Consider the following 25,224-nt stretch of genomic DNA (forward strand, 5'->3'; position numbering starts at 1 on the left):
TTCATGCCCGTAATCTGCTCTCTGTTCATCAGATGCTAGGAGTGATGAAATTTTTTGCTCAAAGCAAAAATAATTAATAGTGTTGTTTGATGCCACTAGATATATATCTCTGCTGTTTTTATGGGCTATGTTTTTAAAGCCCTATGATTATTTTATCATTCAGATTGTTTAAAATAATAGTAATGGATGTTGGTATCTCTTCACTAATTTGAAAAGCCAGGCATTGCTAACGTTGTCGGTTTCGTTGCCTACGACTTGACATACTCATTCACTACTGAGACCAACAAATCTGCAGAGAATTCCCTACAGATTATTGAGAGATGATGTGAATAATGTTAAGTATGTCCCCAAAGACTTTCAGGATGGATATGCATAATCAAGCATGCAGTTCTCAATACTAATTCTAATTACTTTTTTTTTTCCCCTCCCTTAAATCACTAAGGTTCCCCAACCAGAGATGTGGGGCCTTCATTAGGTCTGAAGAAATCCAGCTCATTAGAAAGTCTACAGACAGCCGTTGCTGAGGTGACTCTGAATGGTGATATTCCCTTCCATCGCCCGCGCCCGCGAATTATCCGAGGACGAGGCTGCAATGAAAGCTTCAGAGCTGCCATAGACAAATCATATGATAAACCTGTAGCAGATGAGGATGATGAAGGCATGGAAACTTGTAAGTAAACTACTGCTGTACATAAAGAATGTTATCATAGGATAATTCCTTTAGAAAGGGATTAAAAGTAGTAGAAGATAATTTTAGGATTTTAAAAGAACAAACTTCATCAAATATTTTTCAGGCTTTTTCCTCTCCATATGTATTAACAGATTGCAACACTCTGTAGCTTCCTTCCTTTCTAAAATAAGAAAATAAGGCTATTAGGAGTGTATTTACTTAAATTTCTATGAAAAATTTCTGTAAGACAGCTAATTAATTTACTAATGTAAATTAGAAAAAACATGCAGAAAGACAAAGAAAACATTGAATTTATGTCACAAAAATATGTGCATCTAACTTTGAAAGAGTACATCTGTAGTGTCGGGGCAGGGGGGGAGGGAAGAAATCACTGTCCTTTAATTAGAGTGAGTAAGGCTGGCAGATCTAATAAAATATAAAGTTAATGATCAGCTATTACCCACCCTAATGGGCATTCATTTACATTTTCAGTTCTTTAACCCGAAATATGACCCAACACGTGGAGAATGTCATTAGCATAAAAGAATCACTTCAAAGCTAACCTTATCATTATTGAACTATGTAAGAATGGGCTGGTAAAATGACAACTCAGATTGAATGAAAATAGTATGAATGGTAAATTACCTCAATCAGGGGTTGTATTAAAATCATTGAATTTTTAACCTTCATGTTGTACTACTTTCAACTTGTCACACACCAGCAGAATTTTTTTAATCAACCTCCAGCTAGTTAGAAGTTTATGAATGAAGATGATGGTGGGGAAGGTTGAAGTAGTAAAATATGTAGCCTGAATGCTAACAGAAAAGGCTTGAAGAGATATTTTTTTATTCTCTGCTTTTTATGAATTTTTTTCATTTCAGAAAGTCTGTTTCGTGTCATTCCCTAATAGTCTTTTAGAGGCTACTTGTGTAATCAGTCTTTGATTTTTTTTAAACTCTTTGCTTTTTTAAAAAAAAAAATCTGCCTCTTTCTAAAAGTGTTCTGAGACTGAAAAGGAGGTCATTTTGCCAGTCACTTTTCTCAAAGGTAGTTACAGGCAGAATTAATTCTGCTTCACTTTTCCAGCACCTAGCAATTTCACGCAGCAGTAAGGCTAAATGCTGGTCTGGTGCTGCTGGCTGTCAATCTATTTCTGGCCAATGGAAGAATAGGTATGATAAAATGTGTAGTGATCCTACTCATTCTTCCAAACTGCATGCCTATGGGCTTTTTGGACTTAAGACCATGTTTTTCTAAAAGGCCTTGTTTGGTTTGAACCCACTGATAGTAATATCCTGTTTTGAGGCATCAGATAAAGCTTATCCAGAAGTTACAGATGGTTTAACTTCATTTGATCAAAAATATAGCAAAACGGTTGTCATGAAATGCTTTCTAGGTGAGTATAGGTTTATGAGATTACTGTAAGGGTTTTTGAGCTTGTTGATGCAATGCATAGAAAGTAGCAAAGAACTATTTGGTGGCCTTTGTATCCTTCGCATGGGAGTAGCAGAAACCAGACAAAGCCTTCTGGCTGAAATCGAAATATTACGGGGTGAGTCTTTGCCCTCATCTCTCTGTATGAACAAAGTCATCTAGCGCTGGTGGAATGAGAGCCATCTCAGTGTCATAGGAGAGCAAAAGCAAGGCTGTTCTCAAATCTCACAGTAAAGAAGGGTGAGAAAAGTGTGACCGAGTGATGTACATTGAAGAACACGTTCTGCTGAGTTACTTGTGTTTTGATAGCTTCCATATATTATAATAGAACATGTAAGAAGTAATTCAGAGATTTGCAGTGCCAGGTTAATAGAAGCATATGAGTAGCAATGCAAATACGGTAAGTTGGTTGGACAGAATCCAGTCCTTGAGGTCTTTTCCTTCTCATGGTGGCCATGAGAGCTTAAGAGCTGGCCTAGCCATTTCGTCTGTCTTTCTGAAAACATGCCTGCATCTGTGTTAAAACTGAAAGCACTACAGTCTGCTCCACTTTGTGTAAATTACACATGGCCGTAGGTTCCAGAGAATTTGCCAAATGCTGTGTTCAGCTGGACAAATTCTGGGCACATACGAGTACATAGAAGTTAATTTAACAATCTGGTCCTAACGTAACTAATCATAGAATCATAGAATCATAGAATCGTAAGGGTTAGAAAGGACCTTAAGATCATCTAGTTCCAACCCCCCTGCCATGGGCAGGGACACCTTGCCCTAAACCATGTGGCTCAAGGCTCTGTCCAACCTGGCCTTGAACACCGCCAGGGATGGAGCATCCACAACCTCCCTGGGCAACCCATTCCAGTGCTTCACCACCCTCACTGTAAAGAACTTCTTCCTTATATCTAATCTAAACTTCCTCTGTTTAAGTTTGAACCCATTACCCCTTGTCCTACCACTACAGTGCCTAAGGAAGAGTCCCTCCCCAGCATCCTTGTAGACCCCCTTCAGATACTGGAAGGCTGCTATGAGGTCACCACGCAGCCTTCTCTTCTCCAGGCTGAACAGCCCCAACTTTCTCAGCCTGTCTTCATACGGGAGGTGCTCCAGCCCTCTTATCATCCTTGTGGCCCTCCTCTGGACTCGCTCCAACAGCTCCATGTCCTTTTTATGTTGAGGACACCAGAACTGTACGCAGTACTCCAAGTGGGGTCTCACAAGAACTAATGTGCCACTGCTGCCATAACAACCTTGCTAAGTTTTTTTTAAATTGTATTTAATTATTCCATAATTGTTTTAAACTAAAATGTGGCTTTCTTACATTATAAACCCCAGGCAAACATGTTGATGGTCAATTTACTGATGCCCTTGAGGTTGGATCCATTTGCCTTTAGTTTTTTTCCCCGTTCTCCTCCAAGTGTTTCGGTGTTAAGAGTGCTTCTTTCTTCCAGACAGTGACTCTCTTTGGAGTAGCAAATAGCACTGCAATATATTTTATAGAGGAATTCTTAACATGTCATCACCCCATGTACAAAAGCCATAAACATACAAGTAGCATATGTGGCAAAGGGTTTGACTCTCTTCTGCTTTCCTTGGAACAACGTGCCAATAAATTACTAAATGTAGGATGTAAGTCAGATAGCAGTGACCAGTTCTGGGGTAACATTTTATAGAGTATTTGAGATGTGTGTGAGTTTTAATGGCTGTAAAGAAGTAACGTTTGTGGAAAGATGTGGGTGTTTGGCTTTTACAGATCATTTTTCCTGCCTTTTTTTGTTGGGTTTCTTTTCGCCCCTTAATACTTGAAATAGCTGACTGGAAGCAAAATATTTATCTTTAGTGTCTTGAATGAGAACAAGGCATTTGGATTGGGAGAGATCGACAAAGCTTTCTAATCTTTTGCTGAATCTTAATTGCTAGAATCGAGGGCTGTATTAAATATCACAATAAAAGGCCTAAAGCTTAGTGGTGAAATAGCTTCACATTAAGTAGCTTTGATTCCTCATGTGCATCTTTTCCATTTTATGGGCTAATTAGGAGAATAGCTTCATAATACCTGTTTGTGTAGTTCTCCATAGTACAGTATGGTTCGTGAAATGACATTAGTTTTCAGGTTTAATTGATGTTTAAAGTATACTTCAATTTCATTTTTTGGCTTTAGCATCCTGAATGGGGAGGCAGGAGATTGCAGGAAAAGAAGGAAATAACAACACCAAAACAAGTACATTCTATGTTTTGCAGTAACCTGGTGTCATTACTGCAACTTAAAAATTAGAACTTTCATTTGTAGCCTGGGCTTGAATTTTAATTGAGCAGCATTTGCATTTGTTCTAAACACTTGCAATTAGGTGTGTGTTAATTGCAGAATGACTGTGCTGCATGAAAGTGAAACAAGTTTCTTCATGTGGAGCCCTTTTAAGAAATCTGGAAATCTGTTTAGTCCAGTACAGACACCAGCGTTTACTCCAGGAAGACAGGCATCCTAGTTCACAGGGCTCAATCTAATCTATGGAGTTAATTGCAAGCAAACTGTGTATGATAGACTAATATTTATTGCAGCACAAGTGTGAAAGGAGGCAATATTCTCTCTATGGAATATGCAAAATAAATAATAAGAGGAAGCATTGTTATGACAAGTTTTTCAGCAACTCAGCATAGCACAGTACACTTAATACATGTTTAGGGTTAATTTAATATATTGTTATCTCAATGCGAGCAACTATAGATCAAAATTGTCTCATCTTTAAAATTCTAGCAGCGAAAGTACCAAGTAAACATTTTACTTCAAAATTTGTCAGAAATGTAATGCATTTTTTTTACTAAATATATCCGTTTGCAAGTACAATCTTTTAAATGTCTGGTTGTTTTTTTACTGGAACAGATTGTAACAATAAATTAACATGCAAAAAATTAGCATCTCTATTCCAAAGTGGTTTTCCACTACTCTTTTAATAATAACTAAATATCGTCCCAGGCACTGGTTAAGAAAGACTGTGACCAGAAAGAGTACAAGTACAGCTATTACAGAGGCATGTATAGGAGAGGCCTATTAATTTTCTAAAATAGAATTATCCAAATATTGGAACTGTACCTAAAATTGAGAAGCTGTATCATCCACTTATCATAGCAGTCCTGAAGACAAGTTAACATGAAATGCCAAGACCTGTCCTCCCACCCTCACCCCTTTCCTCCCCTTTTCTTTTTCCTGGTTGTCTTTACTTCATGCTACTAGTTGAAATTCAAAATTAGTTATTAATGTTGAAATTTATCTGATGTGGTATGTTTTCTTGAAATAAGTTTATGTGATCTTCCACGGTTGGAGAATATTTATAGAAATCTTGGGGTATTCAGGGAATAAATACTACGTCTAATGGACAGGTCTGTGTATTGCAATATTGACGAATAAGCAGTATTTTCCAGGCAAATATCTGAGAAAGAGAGAGAAGAAATGATATTGAATGGCTTTGAGTCAGTGATTTGTAGACTTTTCAGGTTCAATGAATTACTTGTAAGGTGAATATGAATGATGACTAAGAAAAGAAAGTTTATATTCTACAGTAGTCTATGAGAAACTTCTGAAGAATTACACACTATTGTTGGCTGTAGAAGGGTCACTGAGGTCTAGAAACAATAATAATAGCAGGAGCAATAATAAGTAGTAGTGAACATATGCTAAACTGATAAAATGATTCCTTTTTTCTTCTATAAGCCATGGGCATTCCCAAATCTTAATGAGTACAAAAAAAAAAAATTTCTTTTCCATATACTGCATATATGTAAAACAAACTTTTTCAACTTCTACTGCCAAGAGTTGTTTGGACCCTTTGTATTCATTAGAGTTACAGGAGGCAGCACAAAATATGCATCTGTGATCCTAGTTGCTGCTTTGTTCTGCCTGTTGGAAAATTGGGAGGTGGTGTAGTCCTACTTATGATGTGATGATATAAAATGTTAGAGCTCCTGAAAGGTCACAGTTTCACCAGCCATGCAGTGTAATTTTTGGATTTAAATTTAAGTCAAAATGATTGCAGGATTCTGAGCCACAAGCTTGATGTGTTTTCTTTCTTTCTCACTAAGCTACTGAAGGAGTATTCAGGTTTTGAATAGATAGTCTTTTTTCATAATTTTTCTTTCAGATATTTTGAAATACATGTGGTCTCTTAAATCTAGCCTTGGGTATATTTTAGGATTCCCTGAGTCTTGGTTTTGGATTAGAAACAGGAAAACCATGTTATCTGCCGTTAAAGGATTTTACTTGTTCCAGTGGATGGAATCTCCCCACCCGAACCTCCCCGGCTGCCTCATCTCAACCAATAATAAAACCAAGAATAAAAATCATGGTGCATGATGTGTTTTAAACTGCTCCAGGAAATGAAGTAGCATGACAAAAACATTACGTTACTTGCAGCAGAAGAAAATGTCTATTAAGGCTTGTATTGAGGGTTAACAGTCCTTAATGACTTTCATATTTTTATGAGAGTATTCCTGAGAATTTTCCAACAGGGCATGCTGCACTGCTGTTGCTTCTTCTTGCAGTTATTTCTAAAACTCTCCTCAAATGATTTAGATAGTGTGACAAAAAAGGCCAATTAACATCACTTTGCTAATCCTCTTTATTAATCCACATTATTCAGAATACTCACAAAGCACAAGTTGTGTTTTGCAGAGTATTCTACAAAGGTGAATTCCTTGCTTTTAGGAGTTTAGTGGTGCAAATAAACATTCCAGGAAACCTCCACATGAGCAGATACTGATTTAAAAAAATAAATAAATGTGGTTGTGCATATATCCTGCTTCAAAATACGTTATGCAATATACCAAAAAACCTTCTACCTTTGTTGTTTGTTCTTATCCCACTGATGTTTCTTAATATGTGCTTTCAGTGGAGGAAGACACAGAGGAGAGTTCAAGATCTGGTAGAGAATCTGTGTCCACAGCAAGTGACCAGCCATCCCACTCGTTGGAGAGACAGATGAATGGAAGCCAGGATAAAGGCGACAGAAAAAAGCCTGGAAAGGAAAAGAAGAAAGATCGGGACAAAGAGAAGGATAAAATTAAGGCAAAGAAAGGAATGCTGAAAGGCTTAGGGGACATGTTCAGGTAGGTGCTTGCAATCAAATGTAGAATGAATTATAAAAAGAAATTTCATCTTTTAATTATTTATCTTGTGACAGTTTGCTGAGGCAATATTTTACTATACAAATATGTTCATAATGTATATAGGCTGACCTCTCATTTTTTGAGGTGTTGAGTGGCATCATGAAAGGGAAGCAGCTTAGAATGGAAGGGAACGAGATGGCTGGCAGTCTAAAGGGGCTGCAAAGGAAAAAATGATTTTAAGCAACAAACTGCTTGGTCTTGGAAAGAGTCTTTGGTGACATGAAAAAGCATATCCTTTGACAGGTCAAACTATTTTGGGAGTTGTTTTTTTTCTTAAACTGTGCTGTCCCTAATACTGTACCCAAGGCTTATGTGTTAGTAAGTGAGTGTTTTTCTTTGGTTTGCTTTGCTATTAAGACTGTTTGGTATCATGAGGGCATGAGGTGCAAGAGATGAATCAGTTTGAAAACCAGCATGCTCCTCTCAAGGAAAAACAGGAACTAAATAGGGTTGTGTGCTTTGAGAACCCGCGGTCTAGAGAAGGGGTCAGTGAAAGACTTAATTTTTACCAAGCACTGAGTATGTTTGAAAGGAGTGGTCTCTCCAGCAGACATAAGTGATCTGAAAGTAGCAGACTGCTGAGGGACACCCTGCTGTTCTGGGTAGATGGTGAAACATGACAAACACCTTTGATCACTTGTGGGAAAGGATTAGAGAGCAAGAAAATCAGTCTTTCTTTCAGCTAGCTGGAGTAAATAAATATATTTCCAAGAAAAATAATATTAAGGCAGTGTTTTTCTATTGTATATGCAGTGATTTATTAATTTCGAAGTGAGATACCAGTATTATTTTAAAGGCTTATTAATAATCATTCTGCTCTGAAAACATTTAAGTGAGCTTCAGTTAACTTTCATCCTGTTACCTACTTTATCCTGTAAAACATTAATTGAACCTATGTTGTAGCTACCTAGGTTCTTGAGACTTATTCTGTGTCTGTGAATCCTATTACAAAAATAGTTAATAGAAAAAATGGTTAATTAGAAAATATTGATTAGGAAAAAAAGTAGTTACTAATTAGAAAATATTAGTTATAAAATGTGTTTAGAAAACACAAAGTAATACAGCGTTTTTTAACACTCGACACAGAACACCCAAAGAGTCGTAGGAGATAGTCTCACATGTCAGCTAAGGGGAGAGCACTTCATCCTGATCCCCTGTGACTCCCACAGCGATGCCCTCATCTTCTGGGTGTTTGCCTGCCTAAATTTAAGCCTGGAGCAGAACATTGCATCCCATGCTGGGGAGGGTGAAAGGTATGAGATACCAAACGCCGAGTGGTTCTTTTCTGCAGTCTTTGCCATTTCTATACACCAGAAGCAACAGGTGAAATTGAGGTGCGCGACAAATTCTATGGGCTCTAAGTAACTTATTGGATACCATGAGTGCTATCTTGAGTTCAGTCAGAAAGTGTTCACAGCATCTAGAAAGTTTGGGCAGTTCCTTGGTCTTCAGTTTCCTCCTGTGTAACGTTCCCCATACCCAGAGGACCAGTGAGATAGCTGCTTCGTTTTACAAGCTTTGGGACGTAGGCAAAGAGCTGACTTACAGGGGGTCCCATCCAAAGAGAGAAGCCTTATGTTCCAGAGAGCCAGCTTGGTGTGGGGCTCATCAGCTCTTCTATGCCCTCCAGTCTTAGAGCCTAATGTCTGGTGTTCCTCTGGGGCTTCGAATGCTCTAGATGGAAATGAGTGTGAAAGTGAAAATTAATACCATTTCTAATCACGTGCTCCCAGCTAAATAGGAAGTAACCTCATCTATATGCTTGATGTAACACTTCTGAAATCTTTAATCTAGAAACAACAGTAATTTGACTGATAGGACACTTTGTTGTTTGCTCTTCATAACACTCAGTGTTTCCTTGAGTTATTTTTTTCCCTCACTGCCATTTATGAGTGAACTTTACTTTTCAGTTTCCTCTTAATTAACGTGGGAGCAGTGCTATCTGGATGCAGTTGACTCCTTCTGGATCTGTAAATTAGCTTGCACCTTGTCAGCCCACCCAAGAGAGGTGCTTCTGGCAAGCAAGAAAATGCTGATTGAGGGAATTAAGCATTATGCCTTATTTCCACTCGGTGCTTGATTTGCTTTGTTGACAGGCTTCTCAATAAAGTTTGAGAGATGGGCTTTGTTATGTCTGCAAGATAAGCTACTACTTCTGACTATAACATGCTTTGTATTTCTGTACATCTGACATATATCATAGATATCAAGTAATCACTGAAAGAAATTGTGCGATAGAAAATAGTGATGACAGTGACATTTAAAATTCAAGCCATGATCAAAGCATAATTGGATGTTTTGGTTCTGTGCAACATTGTGATTTCTTTGTAGTTCTTTTTCTTTTCTCCTTTTTCATTTTTTTTTCTTCCTTTTCAGTGCTCTTATCTTACAATAATCTTCCTTCATTAGGTTGTATGGTGAAGAACACTTGCGGGATGAAATTACTGTTAACTGACACTTTATTCCAATGTCTGTATTTAGCCAAGGGGCTTTTTATTGCCTATATGCAAACCGGCAGCTCATAAAGTAGAGTCTATGTGATGTATAAAAATAAGTCTCCTTGCCTTCAGTTAAAATCTTAGGATTTGCTACTGGGATCTTCATTACTGTACTGTGAGATGGAAACTCCCACTAGAGAACCCCAGGTTACATGTATCCTTCAGCATCTAGTCATCATTTCCAAGAAATCCCTGGATGATTCAGATAGCAGGTTAAAATCATAAGTCAATCCCTTAAACACTTCCATTGTTTTACTGCTTGCATTAAACATAGTAAAGAGGACTGACATAACCATGAAGAAGAACTGTAGAATGCCGGGTGCAGCCTGCATGGCGCTGACATGCACAACTCCTGTTATTTCCAGAGGACCTTTACTGACATTGGGCTGTGGACAGTCTGAAAGTTCACTCTTCTCATGCAACATAAATCTGTCTGAGCATATGTGTTTTCTTTTTTCAAATTGACATTTCAGGGCAGAACAGAATAATTTATTTACATTTGTCATTTGGCTCAGAAGTCTGTATATTCACAGATGAATATAGGGCAGAATTTAACCCAGAAAAGTGATGAACAAAAGTATTGGTATATTGGAGAAGATGCAGGTGCTGCAGATCTTTGCTTATACCTGAATGCATTTGTTTTACCTGAACAGTTGCATCACTCTTGTCTTTCTTATACCTCAGTAGGATCATGTGCCATGTCCTGTGGCTGTAATAACATACCAATTGAGAGGCTGTGTGATTCCTTCTTCTTCATTGCTGGCATTTAGGGGGTACCTGGACATCCGCTGCCCCCTGACCAGTGTTTCACTACTTTGCTTCACTACTAAGAACACTTGAGTGGATATGTATTTTACCATCAGGAATTTATGAAAATACGTATGCTTCTCCAAGTACAATCTAAAATATGTTTACCAACTTCTGAGTCTGCTTTTGTTTGTTTTTAAGTAGAGATTTTGCTTCTTTATAAAAGTCAACATGACAAAACCAAAGTTTGATAAATAAGTAATTGCAGTGCTGCCTTAAGAAAGAGGCTTCACAGTTTCAAACTGTGCACCTGCAATTAGTGCTGGTAGGGATAAATTAATTTGACAGGCTTCTACAATTCTGTGACATTCCTCTCCCGAGAGAGAGAAACTGTATATGCTGCCGCCTTTTCCCATCCTTTTGCCCCTGTTACACGCAGGGTATCTTCATTTATGAAAGTGTATCCCCTCAGGATGTAAGATAGGGAGATTTGAGATTGTTCTTATTTGTAGGTTTTGGATGATGATGATGAAATGACACATCTGCTGTGCTGCTGCTCCTTGCTTATGAACTCTGTACTTCATTCATGCTTATCCCCAGAGTAGAAGCTTGGATATAATTTCTAGATGGGTGACTGCACTGGTGAAGTAATAGGTCATAGGCAACTGAAGTAGTAGCTCCACATCTTTCCCCAGCTTCCTCAAGCCATATATAATTTTCCTCTATGGTCATCCCTGGACCATGATTCTCTAAGACAATGGCACCTCTATGATTATGTCACTTCTGGGGAGAATTAATTTTGTTTGCAAGAAAGTAGACAGCCACACTTTTATTGGGGAGTTTATATGGGAGGATTCTCATTGGTAAATTTTATGATTGATTGATAGAAAAAGATGTTCAAGTGATCTGTCGCAGCAGAGGATGTGTCTGAGGAATAACATCTTTAGAAGAAACTGAACTACCAAGATGTTGAGAATAAGGAGGGTAAAAAAGTAGCTCTGGGTTTTCAAATGGTGGAAGGGGAGTAGTAGGGAGGCCAAGCTATCTAGTCATGTCTTGCTGGAAATACTGGAGGGACACTGCCTGGTAATAAAAACCTGCTGAAACAAGCAGACCATTTTTGCAAGTGGATTTGCAAACACAAATGGTATGTTTGAGATTATGTGGGGAACTGCCCAGGAGAAGAAAAGATGGGGCGGGGGGTATGCACATTGTATCTTAACCTTGAGTTAAGCAAGAAAATATCTGCATTGGTTTTGGAGGTTGCTTATGGAGTAGATGTAATGTAATTTGAAGCAACTGTGGATAAATATGTTACATGAAATAAATACATTTTCTACTGTAGAAATTAATACCTCAGTCCCACACAAGCATAACTTTTCAGTGGAGAACATAAGCACTGTGTATTAAAGTTCATGGAACAAGACAGTATGCTTGAAATTAAACATGTGCATGTGTGTTTTTAGTACTGGAGTTTGAGTATTTCAAGATCTGGCCTGTAATGTTGATGGAGATGTAAATCCATAACATATGGTAACTGATCTTTAATTCCTCTCTTAACTATTGTAACGCATAGGTAGGTAAATCAATGCACTGGATAGCCAATGCAAATGTAATATTCTCAAATTACCATTAAAATCTAATCCTAATTAGATTTAATTACATTTAAAATGATTACTGGGAGCTTTGCAGTGTTGTATCTTCCAGTTCTGTGAGAGGAAATAGATAATTTAGTTTGCAACCTTGTTTAGCTGAAATCAGATATACTGTTCTCTTTTTATTTTTTTCCCCATACGGCTGCTTCCAAGGTGCACTGGACATGTCCAGATTCATAAACATATTATTTGTAGCTTTGAATTACACATTTCAACCACATTAGCCATCTGAGACCTCTGACTGGGCATTTGGGAGAATAACCTACATGGATTACTATTGCTTGTTACATGACTTACTTGTATTACCTATTCTGATTTTCATTGAAGTTTTCTCATCATAATGTCTGTGAGGAGATGAAAAGCAAATCACATTGATTTAGTAATTACCTTCTTTCTCTTTCATTTAATAACAACCATCAGACTTTTAATCAGGCATTTGACAAAAAGGTGTCTGAGTTGTGTAGAATACTGTTGAATTATGCCCTAATCAACAGGACTTGCAAATACCTCAAACTCGGTAAAATAAAATCTGCAGTCTGATTTTCATCATTCAGTACCTTAAGAAGCAACAATAATGGTATTTTCCCTGGAAGCATGACTAATAGGACTACTTCGTATTGGTGAATGACACTTGCTGGTGTACGGACTTAGAAGAAAACATGGGAACGAGCTCTGAAAGTTAGAAATATTTTTTTCCTTTGTGCTCTGCTGATGGCACAAAACACCATAAATCTTGAGCCTTAGAACATAAAGAAGGAGGTTATTGCTTAAACACCTGTCGGCTGTATCATTTCAAACTTGAAGCTCGTTGCTTGCACACTGAATTGTGCCTGGGTTTGATAATGTTCATCTGAGAACGTCGCCAGCAGCTTGCACTGCTTGTGCTGAGACTTTCATCAGAAAATCTAAGCTGGGTCGCTGCTCAGGTAAATGGAATCTGGGGCCATTTGTGCTCTGTCTTTTGCCTGCTACTACTATGAGACAGCTGGCACAACTATCATTAAGTCCACATCTCCACATCTGCTTCTCCTCTTTTGCCACCAGCTAGAAAATGTGCAGCTTGCTACAATCCTAGATACAGGGTCTAAGCATGATGCCTTTTCAAGCTTCGGATGAGGAACACAGTCCTCATCCTGGCTGCAGATTGGGTACTGTTGGTGGCACTATTCTTTTGGTGCTGCTCTGGGCTACTTTGTCCTGATCCATTTTCAAAGTTTCATCTGGCCACTGGGACACACAGAATCAGAAACACTTTTCAAATGAAATCAGCCATGCAGCAAACTGTCATCTTTGATGCAGACTCGGGACTCTTAGAAATGTCTTTCAAAGCATTTTCATATTCTTCACTTCCTTCTTTCCAATTAAAAGTAAATACGGGACTGAAAGAGATAAGATTGACTAAAAGTAGCTTTTCTTTTTTGGAAAGGCAAGCTATGCTCCTTCCTTCCTGTCTGCACTTTTTTGCCTTCCTGTTTTCTGCTGTTTGGTGGAATCAGTTACTTTGAGGAAATGTGTGTTCCATTGCCTCTAGCCCCAAACACATAGGCTTTTGACTAAGATGTCCTTGGGGCGGGGGGCAGTGGAATGGCAAATTCATGTTTCTAAACCAAACAACTTTGCATAATCTGTCAGGGATTTAAGGAATGCAGCTTCATTAAGTGGTTAGTAAACTCCATGACTCTTAAAAGAAACACAGAAAGCGGTGGTATGCAATTGTGTGGAGGAGATTTGAAGTGACAGATTGACATAATCGTATGTGACTCTCTAGTTTGTCATTCTGACAGAAAGCAGGGCTTTGCTCTATGTATTCTTAGCACTGGATTTTCCCAGAGTAAATCATGAACTTGTAAATCTGATGGGGGTACATCGTATGGGGGTTTGATTGTTTTAATTTCTATAGAATCAGAGCTTTTGTTTCTAACATCCACAAGTAAATGTCAGGATGACTTGTTACTAGAGATGAGTTTATAGTGGCTGATAACATATTCTCCCAGTATTCTTCCTCTGCTTGTCAGCAAGTTTAAATGGAGAACCTTTGACACCTACAGCACTGTCTCTGCCTGCAAAGCAAGCGAGGGAGGCAGGCGGCATGACAGCTGAGCCCTCTGCCATCCTGCCCAGCGTTCAGCAGCACTTCTCTTCCAGGCCTGCTGGATGAATATAGAATGCAAGTGTCAAGGATGACACCTACTTTATAATCTCTGCAAAGCAAGCCTTTTCAGAGAAGAATTTGTTGACAGTTCAGAGAGTCAAAGTCAATTTCAGTTTTAGCTCGTATAGAAATAAGTTTTTTTTCTTCCACCTGATGTGATAATTAAAGACTAACTAGGCAGTGTGCTAGTCCACAACAAAGTGTGGTAAATAAATACTGTCTTGAGATGTGAAGGATCTGTTCCATGAAAACCTCTGTTAACGACATTGGTTTCGTTACCTGTTGGAAATGTTCACCAGAAATTTAATTTGCCACTGATAGCACATGTACATTGGCATACATTACAGAAGCAGTGGATTATGTGTTTAAAACAGAGTCTTCTTTGAAAATCCTTTTTAAAAACAGGAATAGGAATGTTGTCTTAGACGAAAATTAATGCAAACAATATATTTTTATAGCTGAAGATGACATAGGCTATTAAATCATAGTTACTTGAGGTACTTAAGTTGACAGCTGCAGGACAGCTGATCCTGTTCTAAAAGTCAAAGCTCCAACTTACTACTGAGTTTCACTTCCCAGAAGCAATGATCTGTATTCATGGTGCATTGTCAGGCTGATGTCTCCTGTTAGGATTTCCACATTTCCTACTGTTGTGTAGAGAAATAGTCATTCAAGACAAAATTATAAAGCACTTCAGTGAAAATGGCAACATTATGATTTCTGAAATATGATATACCAGAATAGAAATAGTCTGTGAGCCTCTGCATTTGCCTGAATGTAGTGAGAAAATATTAGTTATAAGTCATGCCCTTGCATTTACCTGAATGTAGAAAGAAAATTGTGAGTATAAGGCATGCAGAGGACTTTTTGGGGCTTTAAGTTCTTATTTCAGGGAAAAATAAGAGACACAGAAGTTTTGTAGAAAGAATAAGAGAGAAGGAAATATTAGAAACAATGCCAATGAGGTATGTAAGTGGTATTTCCTCCTTTGAATCCATTGATAACTTCTTCTAGAGGGAAAAATAGAATTAAGAGGAACTGAAGACATACATACTGAAAATACTGCACTCTTAGAGTGATTCAGGTAGGAACGGATCTCTTCTTGGTTCAAATCCTGCTCACAGCACTCCAGCTTCAACATTCATCAGCTGAATTTCACACCCAGTTGAGTTTCAAATATCTCCAAGGATGGAGACTCGGCAGTCTCTCTCAGCAGCCTGTTCCAGTGCTTAACCACTCTCCTGGTGAAAAGTATTTGTCCTCAGTGAGAGGAGATAGGAACAAGATACACCAAATAATCACTGTTACAAAGAGTTTGAATCAATCAACATGTACTTATCCTTCTCATGAGGCAAAAAAATGTGGACATACAATAAGATTGTAATCAAAAAAGTTTAATTTTTAAAGTATTTTTGTGATTATGTGATTACGCTCAGGAATTTACTGCCCCCACAGTTCTTGAAAACCAAGAATATGGGAAACAATGCAGCTAAGCATGCATTTGTGACTGTGAACCACCCATTGCATGGCAAAAGTTAAGGAAAAAGTTATCTGTAAACAGATTATTTTCCCTGTGCTTCCAAGCATCGTACTCTAAATTGTCCTAAACTGTTAACTATTAGGATACCAAGCTTGATTGGCTGGTATGATACCTAATAGAAAATACCCAACTGGAGAAGTTGTGGATGCCCCATCCCTGGAATTGTTCAAGGCCAGGCCAGATAGGGCTTTGAGCAGCCTGGTCTAGTGGAAGGTGTCCCTGCCTGTGGCAGGGGGTTGAAACTAGATGGTCTTTAAGGTCTCTTCTAACACAAACCATTCTATAATGCTATGAATAGTGTCTGATATGACCCACTGAGCTAGAAAAGGTGATTATTTTCTGTGGAGTTTAATGTAAGAACATAAGACTACAGCCACACAGTGTTGAATGATACCCGGTAAGTCCCTGTATTTTGTCTCTGGCAGTGGTCAGGAGTAGCTCCCAAGGGTGTGGTATCAGAACAGGATAACTATAGCAGTTTTTCCCAGGTCTGTCTGCCAGGCTTTCAGCAATCTGCAGCTCAAGGATTTCTTGAGGTGGTGCCTTTAGGCTCAGGTACAAAATACGCTATTCTGCTCTGGCCATTTTGTTCTGTTACTGCCGATTTGGGGTATATTTACCTAATTCCAAAATACTAACAAAATTTGCAGTCTATCAATCACATACAAAAATGTCTTTTAGATATTGTGTAGAATGACTTTTATATCAAGGAGCTGCTTTTACATTACAAGTGAAAAGACCTGATTAGAATGCACCACAGTAGATCTGACTCATTATGTCAGTATTTTATGGCACCCAGGTAAGCATGTTTGCAAAGTAGTAGTAAATCTTTTTGATGCGCAATAACATTTCAGTAGTTAATGTAGTGTTCCAATGCATATTAACTTTTATTGCTTCTCTGCAAACTTACAATAAGCAGGAGTGCAAGAAAAGGCTGTAGATGTTTGTGAAATAGACCCTGCTGGAACGCATTCAGTTCATGAACTAGTTTTACAGTGTACGTTTGGGCTAGCTGATGATGTGATTAACAGTAAATTTTGAAATGTTTGCTTCTGCAGAAAATAAATTCATAGTTTGTACGAATGTTAACACTTTTTTTTTTCCCCACCAAGATTTTTTTTTTTTTTTAATCAGTTTTGTAGCTCCTAGTCCTAAAAGGAAAAAGAACGTGGTGTAGTTTCACGGAGCTACTTGGTAGTCTTAACTATTTTCAACAAATATAACAACATACTCCTGATATGGCTGTTTTAAAGGGGTTTTATTATATGTTGAAATTTTGTTGGTAATGCTGCATTGTTAGAGAAGTTCTCCATCAAAAAAGACTAGTTCAGTAGATTTATTAACTTCCTAGACCTGGCTTTGTCAGTGGAATCTGCAGTTAGTCCTTACATTGTGCCTGCAATATGGAAATCTCCTGGAGTTTGGCAAGTTGCTTACACTTCCAAGGAAGAACTGTTTTCATGGTTTAAAATGGGATAGTACTTTGTCCATGCTAATGTTTCCAAGGGCTTTGATATCCTATGGTGTTTCCTGTGTTGTAGGAATACGAAATATTTGTATTCTAAAAACATATACTGCCTATAGCTTCCAGATGATGCTGTTGAGTTTAGTTTGAAGGTGGATGAATGACTGAAGAGGTATTTAGATTTCCTTTTTTTGTGTTATGCTGTTACAGGTACTACTTAGTAAGAAAATGTCTAATCAGAAATAAAGTTTATGCATTAGATCTAAAAGTTCTGAAAAAGAGGACATAATAATAAAAATACATCCAGATTTTTAGCTATGTCAGCATTTTTGAGTATCACAATAATGGAAGTAGTATATTTTCATACCGATTGCAAGTGCTTCTAGCATATTCAACACCAGGTATTCAGTATGCAAGCTGAATTGCTATACACATTTCAACAGCAACATACCACAAATAAATCTCAAATGTTTCACAGTGTTGTTATAGATGCTATCTTTCTTAATTCCTAAAATTCAGAACACAACATGCTTCCACAAGCAGGAGTTTCAGATATGGCGTTACAGTTAGAGTATTCCTTTTCTCTGATGTTGCAGAGCAAGTAATGATACCAACAGTATTACCATCTGTAACTGTTAGGAGTCCTGATATCATCTGTGGAGCTCCTAATACTTTGCTAATTCTGTTTGCCTTTTATAATTGGAAAAGGAAGAAAACTGCTTACTTGAGATAAATAAAATGTAAAGACTCAGTGCCAGTTTCGTCTGTTGGGTTTTCGGGGTTTTTTTAAGATTTATTTTAGGCTATATATATTCAGAAGAAATATTAAGATGGCAGTGATAATCACTGTATACTGTGTGCAGTGCCAAGCATGGGCAGAGCAGATCTCATTTGGAGAAGAACATGTCAGGAACTGGATATCTTTGATGTCAAGATTGAGTTTCTTTTCAACATCATCTGTGTGGGTTTCTAACTAAACGTAGGCCCAGTCACTCACTTCTTACAGCGCGTGAGCATGCATGAATGTGTATAGAGTGGTCCAGGTCTGAGATCTTCTGTACTAGGGGCTTATTTGTATGAGGACTGGAACCTAAAAAACACCCCATCACCCTATATGTCTTGCCTGTAATTAGTCCCATGCAAGTCCTGGTCTGTGCACCTTTTCAATCTGAAATAAATCTCAGCTCCCAGCTTGGCCCATCAGCAATTGATATAGTTATTTCAACTCTAGTTGTCATGAAGACAGCTCAAGCTCTGAGTACTGCCAGCAACAGGATGCTGGGCGTCTCCAGGGCTCCAGGTAGCTCTGGGCAAGCCCCTGTGCCAGCTGCTGAGGGGACTCACTGCCAAACTGACTTCCCAGTGAAGATCCACCTGAGTCTTGTTGCATCCACTCCAGAGATGATTTGTTCCAGTGGTGCTGCTGCAGTGCAAAGTCTCACTCTTCATTTTCCACCCAGAGATACCATGGCTGTAAGCTAAATTTTCATGCCACAGGACAGAATATTGGCTGATTGAATAGTCAGAGGTATATGAAGCCAGCAGCGGCATATTAATGTATTCTAATCAGAGCCTTGGCTCAGGCTACGTCCTATGCCTTAGCCCTGTCTTTATAACAAACTCAAAATAATGTACCTGTCATTTATTTGTTTATTCTTATAATTAAAGATTTTTTTTTTTTTTTATCCCCAAGGAGACTTAAGGGATCACATAGGTGGCACTGTGGAACCCAGAATGGGACAGTGGATCCTAAACTGTGGTCTACAGCCTCCAGCACTTGGGTGCTGCAGCTCAGCAAGGGGAGTTGCTGTTTGGTGTTGTAAGCATCCCCTGAGAAGAGAATGGCATCTGTACACTTCAGTTTTAAGATCTCTTAGTTAGACTTGTCTCACAGATCCTACAGTGTTGTCTGTTGTCCTCTGCTGGGAATCATCTATACCTTCCCTACCTCTTAATAAGTGTAAATATGTGAATGAGGCTTAAAATATAGAGACATCACCTATTGCTTAATTTACCCTACAGAGGTTATTTTCTAGGAGATGCGTATCAACAAAGATTTTCAGTAATTGACAGAAAAAGTGCTGACTGACATACTAACATTTCTAAGTAATGAGATCTGTAGGGAAGTTTTAATCTTTGGAAGGTTCCAAATGAACTGCCGGTATGTTGATTAACTTTTTTTGTGTTTGTGTTAACCTTTGCTGATTTTATGCATTGTAATTGCGAGGCTGCAAGACTGAGTTGTTGGAATAATGTTACTGCAATTTTCTTGTCTAACTAGCCAGTGTATTACATTTGTGCCCTCATTTCTTTGCCTGTTGCATGTGCTTAGTGAGCATCTTTAGTGATTTTCTTGTGATAGCTCACATTTACATGAGCCAGGCCATGCTCATATATATGCAAGCAAGCGTTTCATTTGTAAAATGGAGTTATGAAGACTTCACATTACTGAGGGGAAGGTTTTTATCTTTTCTGCCAGAAAAATGTTGAAGCAAATTTCCCTTGCAACTTTTCTTTTTCCTTCTGTCCCCCTCCCCCCCATCTCTTGAGTGCCAGTAAAATGATGGTTTGGTGGGGTTTTTTTGATGTTTCATTAGCATTTCTTATAAGGTCTGCCTTTAGACCAGTACCCATTTTCTAAATTGTACTTCTGTAGGGTTGGAAAAAATCATGGTAACCAGATGCAGTATTTGTCTCTGGCCTGGCAAAGTGTTAGATTTAACAAAAGAAGCTAATAGAAATGTTCAAATTGACCCTTCTCATCATTTGGACTTCTTGGAGCTCAATCAATCACTCATTATTGTCAGAGTTATTCACACAGAGGCAGAAGTGCTAGTATTTCTCATAATCAGCCCTTGAGCCAGACATAATTTGCAATTTTGAAGCATTGTATTTTGAAACAATAATGCATTAAAATGAACAGAGAGGAATTAGAAGTATAGTTGAGGAAAGAACGCCTTGAAGAGTAGCCATGGTTTAAACAGTCTCTGTAAGCGCTCTCAGTGGACACTGGTAATTAGAAGCATACGATGTAGTATTATTAATACCTAAATTGGTCCATAGTTCTTAAACTAATCTGTGGACTGTGACAAATGCAGCAACAGAAGCATGCCCATCTTGCTGTGTGGCTGCAGGGCAGCTGCTGTCAGGCAGGGAGCGCTGGGGTAAGGGTTTGTGACCTGCTCAGTACAGTGTGAGCAAGGAACAGTCGGATCAGCGGGGCTTGGCACTCAGCACACTGGGAAGGAATGATTTACCCAACTCAGATGAATTGCTTATGTTATAAAAGAATAAGTACGTTCTAGTTTAGATAGTCAGGCACCTGTTAAAAGTAGACTGCTGTTGATGCTTAGAATTTGGGAATTTTTTTTAATCCCTGTGTATGGTATTATGTTATTGCAAAGTAGAGGGTTGTACGTCTGCATCTATGTATGTAGTCTGTGAAAGTTGATACAGTGGAGGCCTTAACTCAAACTTTTTTAGGAGCCTACTCTTTACTTTGTAAGTGACACTTTTTGGGGGGGGAGGGTTTTTTACGATTTGTATTTACAGTTTTTTTATTATTGTTTAACATCTTACTGACCAGTACTGAATTACCTAACAGAGCACTGCAGTCTTGATTGGCAAATTTTGTCTGAGAGGAGGGACAAGATCATTTGTAAGTACACTAAACGACAGTAATGAAAGGATATGTTGTCCATTAAGATTATATTATCTTTTAAAAGACTGAATTAGCTTGGCTGTGTCACATGTATGAGCTACTTTCTTCAATGACAGATAGCACACGCTTAGTGTATCAAGTTTAATTTTAGGGCAAGTAACTTTGTGGTCAACAGCCACTCTTTTTTAATATATACACAACATTAAAGAGTTTTTGCAACAGAAGCAAACTTTATAACGGTTAGGCTGTTATGAAACATCCATTAAAATGTCATGTACTGCTTCTGTGGTTGCTCCCATCATTGATGATTACTAGCACAGTTGTATATAAGCAGAAGTTTCTTTTTTATTCTTGATTCCTTCAGGGATGCCGCAGTCCACAGTTTAACAGGTTTTGGCTGACCACCATGAAAATGAGTTATTTATGGTGACTTTTAGTACATTGTGGTATTGCTTGCTGAGTTGATTTGGCCAGGCAGCAGAAGAATCTCTTGTCTGTCTGCTGACTTGCTGCTGTCTTTCCGATATTATCACTGTAAAAGTATCCCCACTTCCTTTGTCCTTCTCAGCCAGTTTTTAAAGTGCAGTAGTTTGGATTAGTTGTCAGCTTTTTTCTTATTTCTTGTGATTTATTTATATATTTATTTATTAATTAGAGCTGTCAATGGCTCCAGCTAGCTTTAGGCAATCATGAGTAGTAATGCAAGAAGATTATCTTCTGTTTAGAAATTTGCAAACAGATGGTCTTTCCTTAAAAAAATCTGTTTTTAAAAGTTTCACCATTTTATGCTTGAAGTAAATATTACAAATGCTTAAGTTGTGAAAAGAGAGCGACTTGGTGTGAATAATATTCTGCCTGTTGTGTCATGCCTTTCAGATAATGTTATCAAAACTGTTTATGAAAATAATTGCATGAAACCTTATGACATGTCTCTTGGTTTGGCATCATAACCGTTTTCTATGAAGTTGGTATACTGACTCAAAGACAGGCAGATTAAGCTTCAGTGGCTGGAAACGGTTACTGATGCCATATGTTGTTTCCACTTGTTTCCAGGATGTTGTGGGAATCACCAGTGATGTTGCACATGAAGTGTTGCGATTTATGTGCCATCCTGCCTGTTGGTTTTGAGTAGCCCTAGTTTGGTGAGATGTACTAGAATCTCCACCTGAACAGTGCTGAAAAATATTTGATGTTTGGAAAGTGAGGCAGAAGCTGTTGAGAGAAAATGTGTAAATATAACACAGAAGACCTTCACATGCTTTACAGTACTCATGCACAGGGAGGTAACTTCAGAGAGGGATGATAATTTGAAGTGGTAACCACTTGGGTTCTCCTGCTGTAAATTCCGATATTCATGGCTGAGCACATGAGTTTCTTTACTGCTCAAAGGCAAATGTCATTGCTCTGAAGAGGTACAAGTATACCTTTTCAGAGGTGTTCTTCATGAGTTACCTACGTCCTTTTGTAATACGCCTTTCTTGGTTTGGGACAGCAATGTTCTGCAGGAACCCCCCTGGCAGGGGTCTTCTGCACCAGAAGGACAGCTGCTTTATCAGTTTTAACATAGGCAAGGAAACTTGTGGAAAACGAAAAGTTATAAATGTCCATTTTAACTATGTCCACAAGTTCCTACATCAAGGTGCCTTGTTCCTTCTGCCTGTACATCAGTGCTTCTGTATCATCTCAGGACGCTGCTGCTGCGTCACTCCAGCAGTCATTCCGCTCCCTCCTAACAAGTAGAATTTGATCTAATACTTTGATTACATGTGATAACTGGCTGTTTCTAGAAATCCATTGCAAATATGTAAATGTTTGCACTTACAGGCATATTTTTAAAAATAGCACTTGCGCAATTCTGCTTGGAGAGGAAGTCTTGTAAACCCTCAAGTCATCACTAACCAGGGTGATTTCTGTTTGTGCTCTATGTTGAATCCTCGTTTATGCTTATTAATGTTTTTTTAGCAACAGAATGGTTTTGTGTCACCATAGTCTTTTGCAATATAAATCTTTCTTATGATTTCGCTGATACAGCAGGGTGAAAAAGATTACAGAAATAATTGCAAAATCCTCTGAGTAGTGTTAGGTTGTATGTGTGTGAATATTGTTTGCTACTGTGGGGAAAAGAGCATGCCTTGAAGACAGAAAGTGCTGACAGAATAGCTCAAGACAGTTACCATTTGTTAATTTTTAATGATGGTCTTTTTGCTATTAAGGAACATAATGCTACTAAACTTCTGTCTCAATCAATTTTTGTGTTTTTTCATTAATCAACTAATGCATGTTTCTTCTGTAGCTCTTTATCCTAATGAAATATGTGGATGATTTGGCAGACAACAATGATCTCATCAGTAACGCATCAGCGTAAAATCCATTTAGCAGATTATATGTATTATTTTTGTTGTATCAAGGATACTGATATATATTCTTTTAAACTGAAGCTATTTTTGTTATAAGTTGTAAATGTGGAATTTCTGTTGCTGTCACTTATACATCCTCCTTTCTTCATTTGTCCTATGTATTTATTTATGGAAAATCATTTACATGTTCTTTTTGTCAACATGTGTATTTTACATACGTTTCACATATATATGGCATCATCTTGCAGTTTGAGCTTGTTCTTTAAATGTTCTGCTACACTGTCCTGTCTGCCAAGCCTCGTACTGCTAAGTTGCTCTGATGCATTGGCCCAAAGCCACTGTAGGCACTTGCTAGTCAGTGCTGCTCTGTTGAGTGTGATAGGCTTTGAATTAGGCCACCTCCTAGTTGGTGACAGTCATTCAAGCAAGTAAGCTTGAAAGTAAGGCAGCTAGGGACTGGCAGAGAGGTTTGGATATGCATTTTAGTTTGATTAGTTTATCCAGAGCTCATGGGATTTTCTATTTGAGGGTCAAGCTTTCAGGTTTTAGGGGTTTTCAATTCTTAACTTACTGTGATTGCTGTTGTTGGCTGAATTTGAGGATTAAGTCTGTGGATCTACGAATATGACTGAGCATTTGCACTTATCTTGAAACTTTCTCTAACCCTTAATGTAAAAGGACAATTAAGAAGCTATAAATTAAGTAGAACCCTGGAGTATCTTGGCAATTAGAGTGAACAAGATTTCAGCTGCTCTCTTTCATCAATTTCTCACACTCTTGGATAGACAGGGTATTTTTAATTTACAACCTGTATTTCAGTTAGTCATAGAAGCTTTTTCTTGAAACTTTTGCTTATGCAGTTAGAAAATAAAGTTAAACTACTTTTTAGCTGTAGTTTTTAGAACAGGGTTTAGATGAGATTGCTACTGAATAAACTAGCTATTATGTGAGGTCATGCTCCTGTATTTATAAACGTTGTTACTACCATAAAGATTATTCTATAACCACAGAGTATGTGTCCTCAAAAAAGTATTAAGCTATGTCTATGAAAGAATATATTTATGAACAGGATGGTAATTTTTTAATTATTATTATTAGGGATTTGGAGGAAAATATGCACTTTCCTTTTGCTTTTCATTTTCCCCAATGAATAACAATATTCTTTGCTCTGCTTCTAAGAATTGAGTCTGGGGGATGTGGTGGCTGCTATGGTGCAGGTGCTTCACAATGTCTGGGGTAGGTCAAGCTTTAACATCGGAACTTTTTTCGTCATAAAAATGTTAACTTGATGAGGCAGTAGTGTATGTAATTTTGCTGCACATCATGCAGTAGTTTGTACGTTGCATTGGTATCTTGTGCACTGATTTAGGTAGGGCTTTTGTAGCTTACAGTCAAATTGTTGACACTGAACTTAGCAAATGACAGGAGCTTGGAATTAGATTCCCAGGATTATCTGAACACCAGTGTCACAGATGCTCCTTTTCTGCACTGTTTTGGTTTTTAATTCCAACAGTAGTCTTTACCTTTGTTTTAAAACGTTGTCCTCCTTTTCACTAATGCAAGGAGCATTGCTGTGCACAGATCCTGAGCCGTGGAGTTCTCTCGTCTGCTTCAGAAGGAAAGTTGTCATTTCATTTGCATTTCTAAGAACTGTAACAAGTATCCAGCAGCCAGCCTCACAGCAACGAGAATGATACCATCACAGGTTCAGACAAGTACCTGAAAATCTCCAGGTGCTTCAGGCACTCGCTAACCAGCTGCACACAGAGGAGAATGGCTCCTGCATCTGTGAAGTGAGCAGCAAAGGCTGGGATCAAATCACTTGGCAGTATCCTCAAGGCCGTGTCCTTGCAAAAGTCTAGAGTCTCTCTGACACAGGACAAATGGA

The 25,224-nt window shown here is 38.2% G+C and overlaps 1 protein-coding gene across 15 annotated transcripts in view; it reads left to right on the forward strand.

The window, feature by feature from the left end:
• PARD3 (par-3 family cell polarity regulator) overlaps nt 1-25,224 on the forward strand; it is a 453,511-nt gene that overhangs the window by 305,261 nt on the left and 123,026 nt on the right. For all 15 annotated transcript variants that reach the window (XM_030491258.1, XM_030491178.1, XM_030491241.1 and 12 more), the window contains 2 exons: nt 443-670; nt 6,985-7,201. In XM_030491258.1, coding sequence (XP_030347118.1) covers nt 443-670; nt 6,985-7,201 — 445 coding nt within the window. The remainder of the gene's footprint in view (nt 1-442; nt 671-6,984; nt 7,202-25,224) is intronic.

The sequence above is a fragment of the Strigops habroptila genome, chromosome 1 (genome assembly GCF_004027225.2).
Source record: "Strigops habroptila isolate Jane chromosome 1, bStrHab1.2.pri, whole genome shotgun sequence".
NCBI lineage: Eukaryota > Metazoa > Chordata > Aves > Psittaciformes > Psittacidae > Strigops > Strigops habroptila.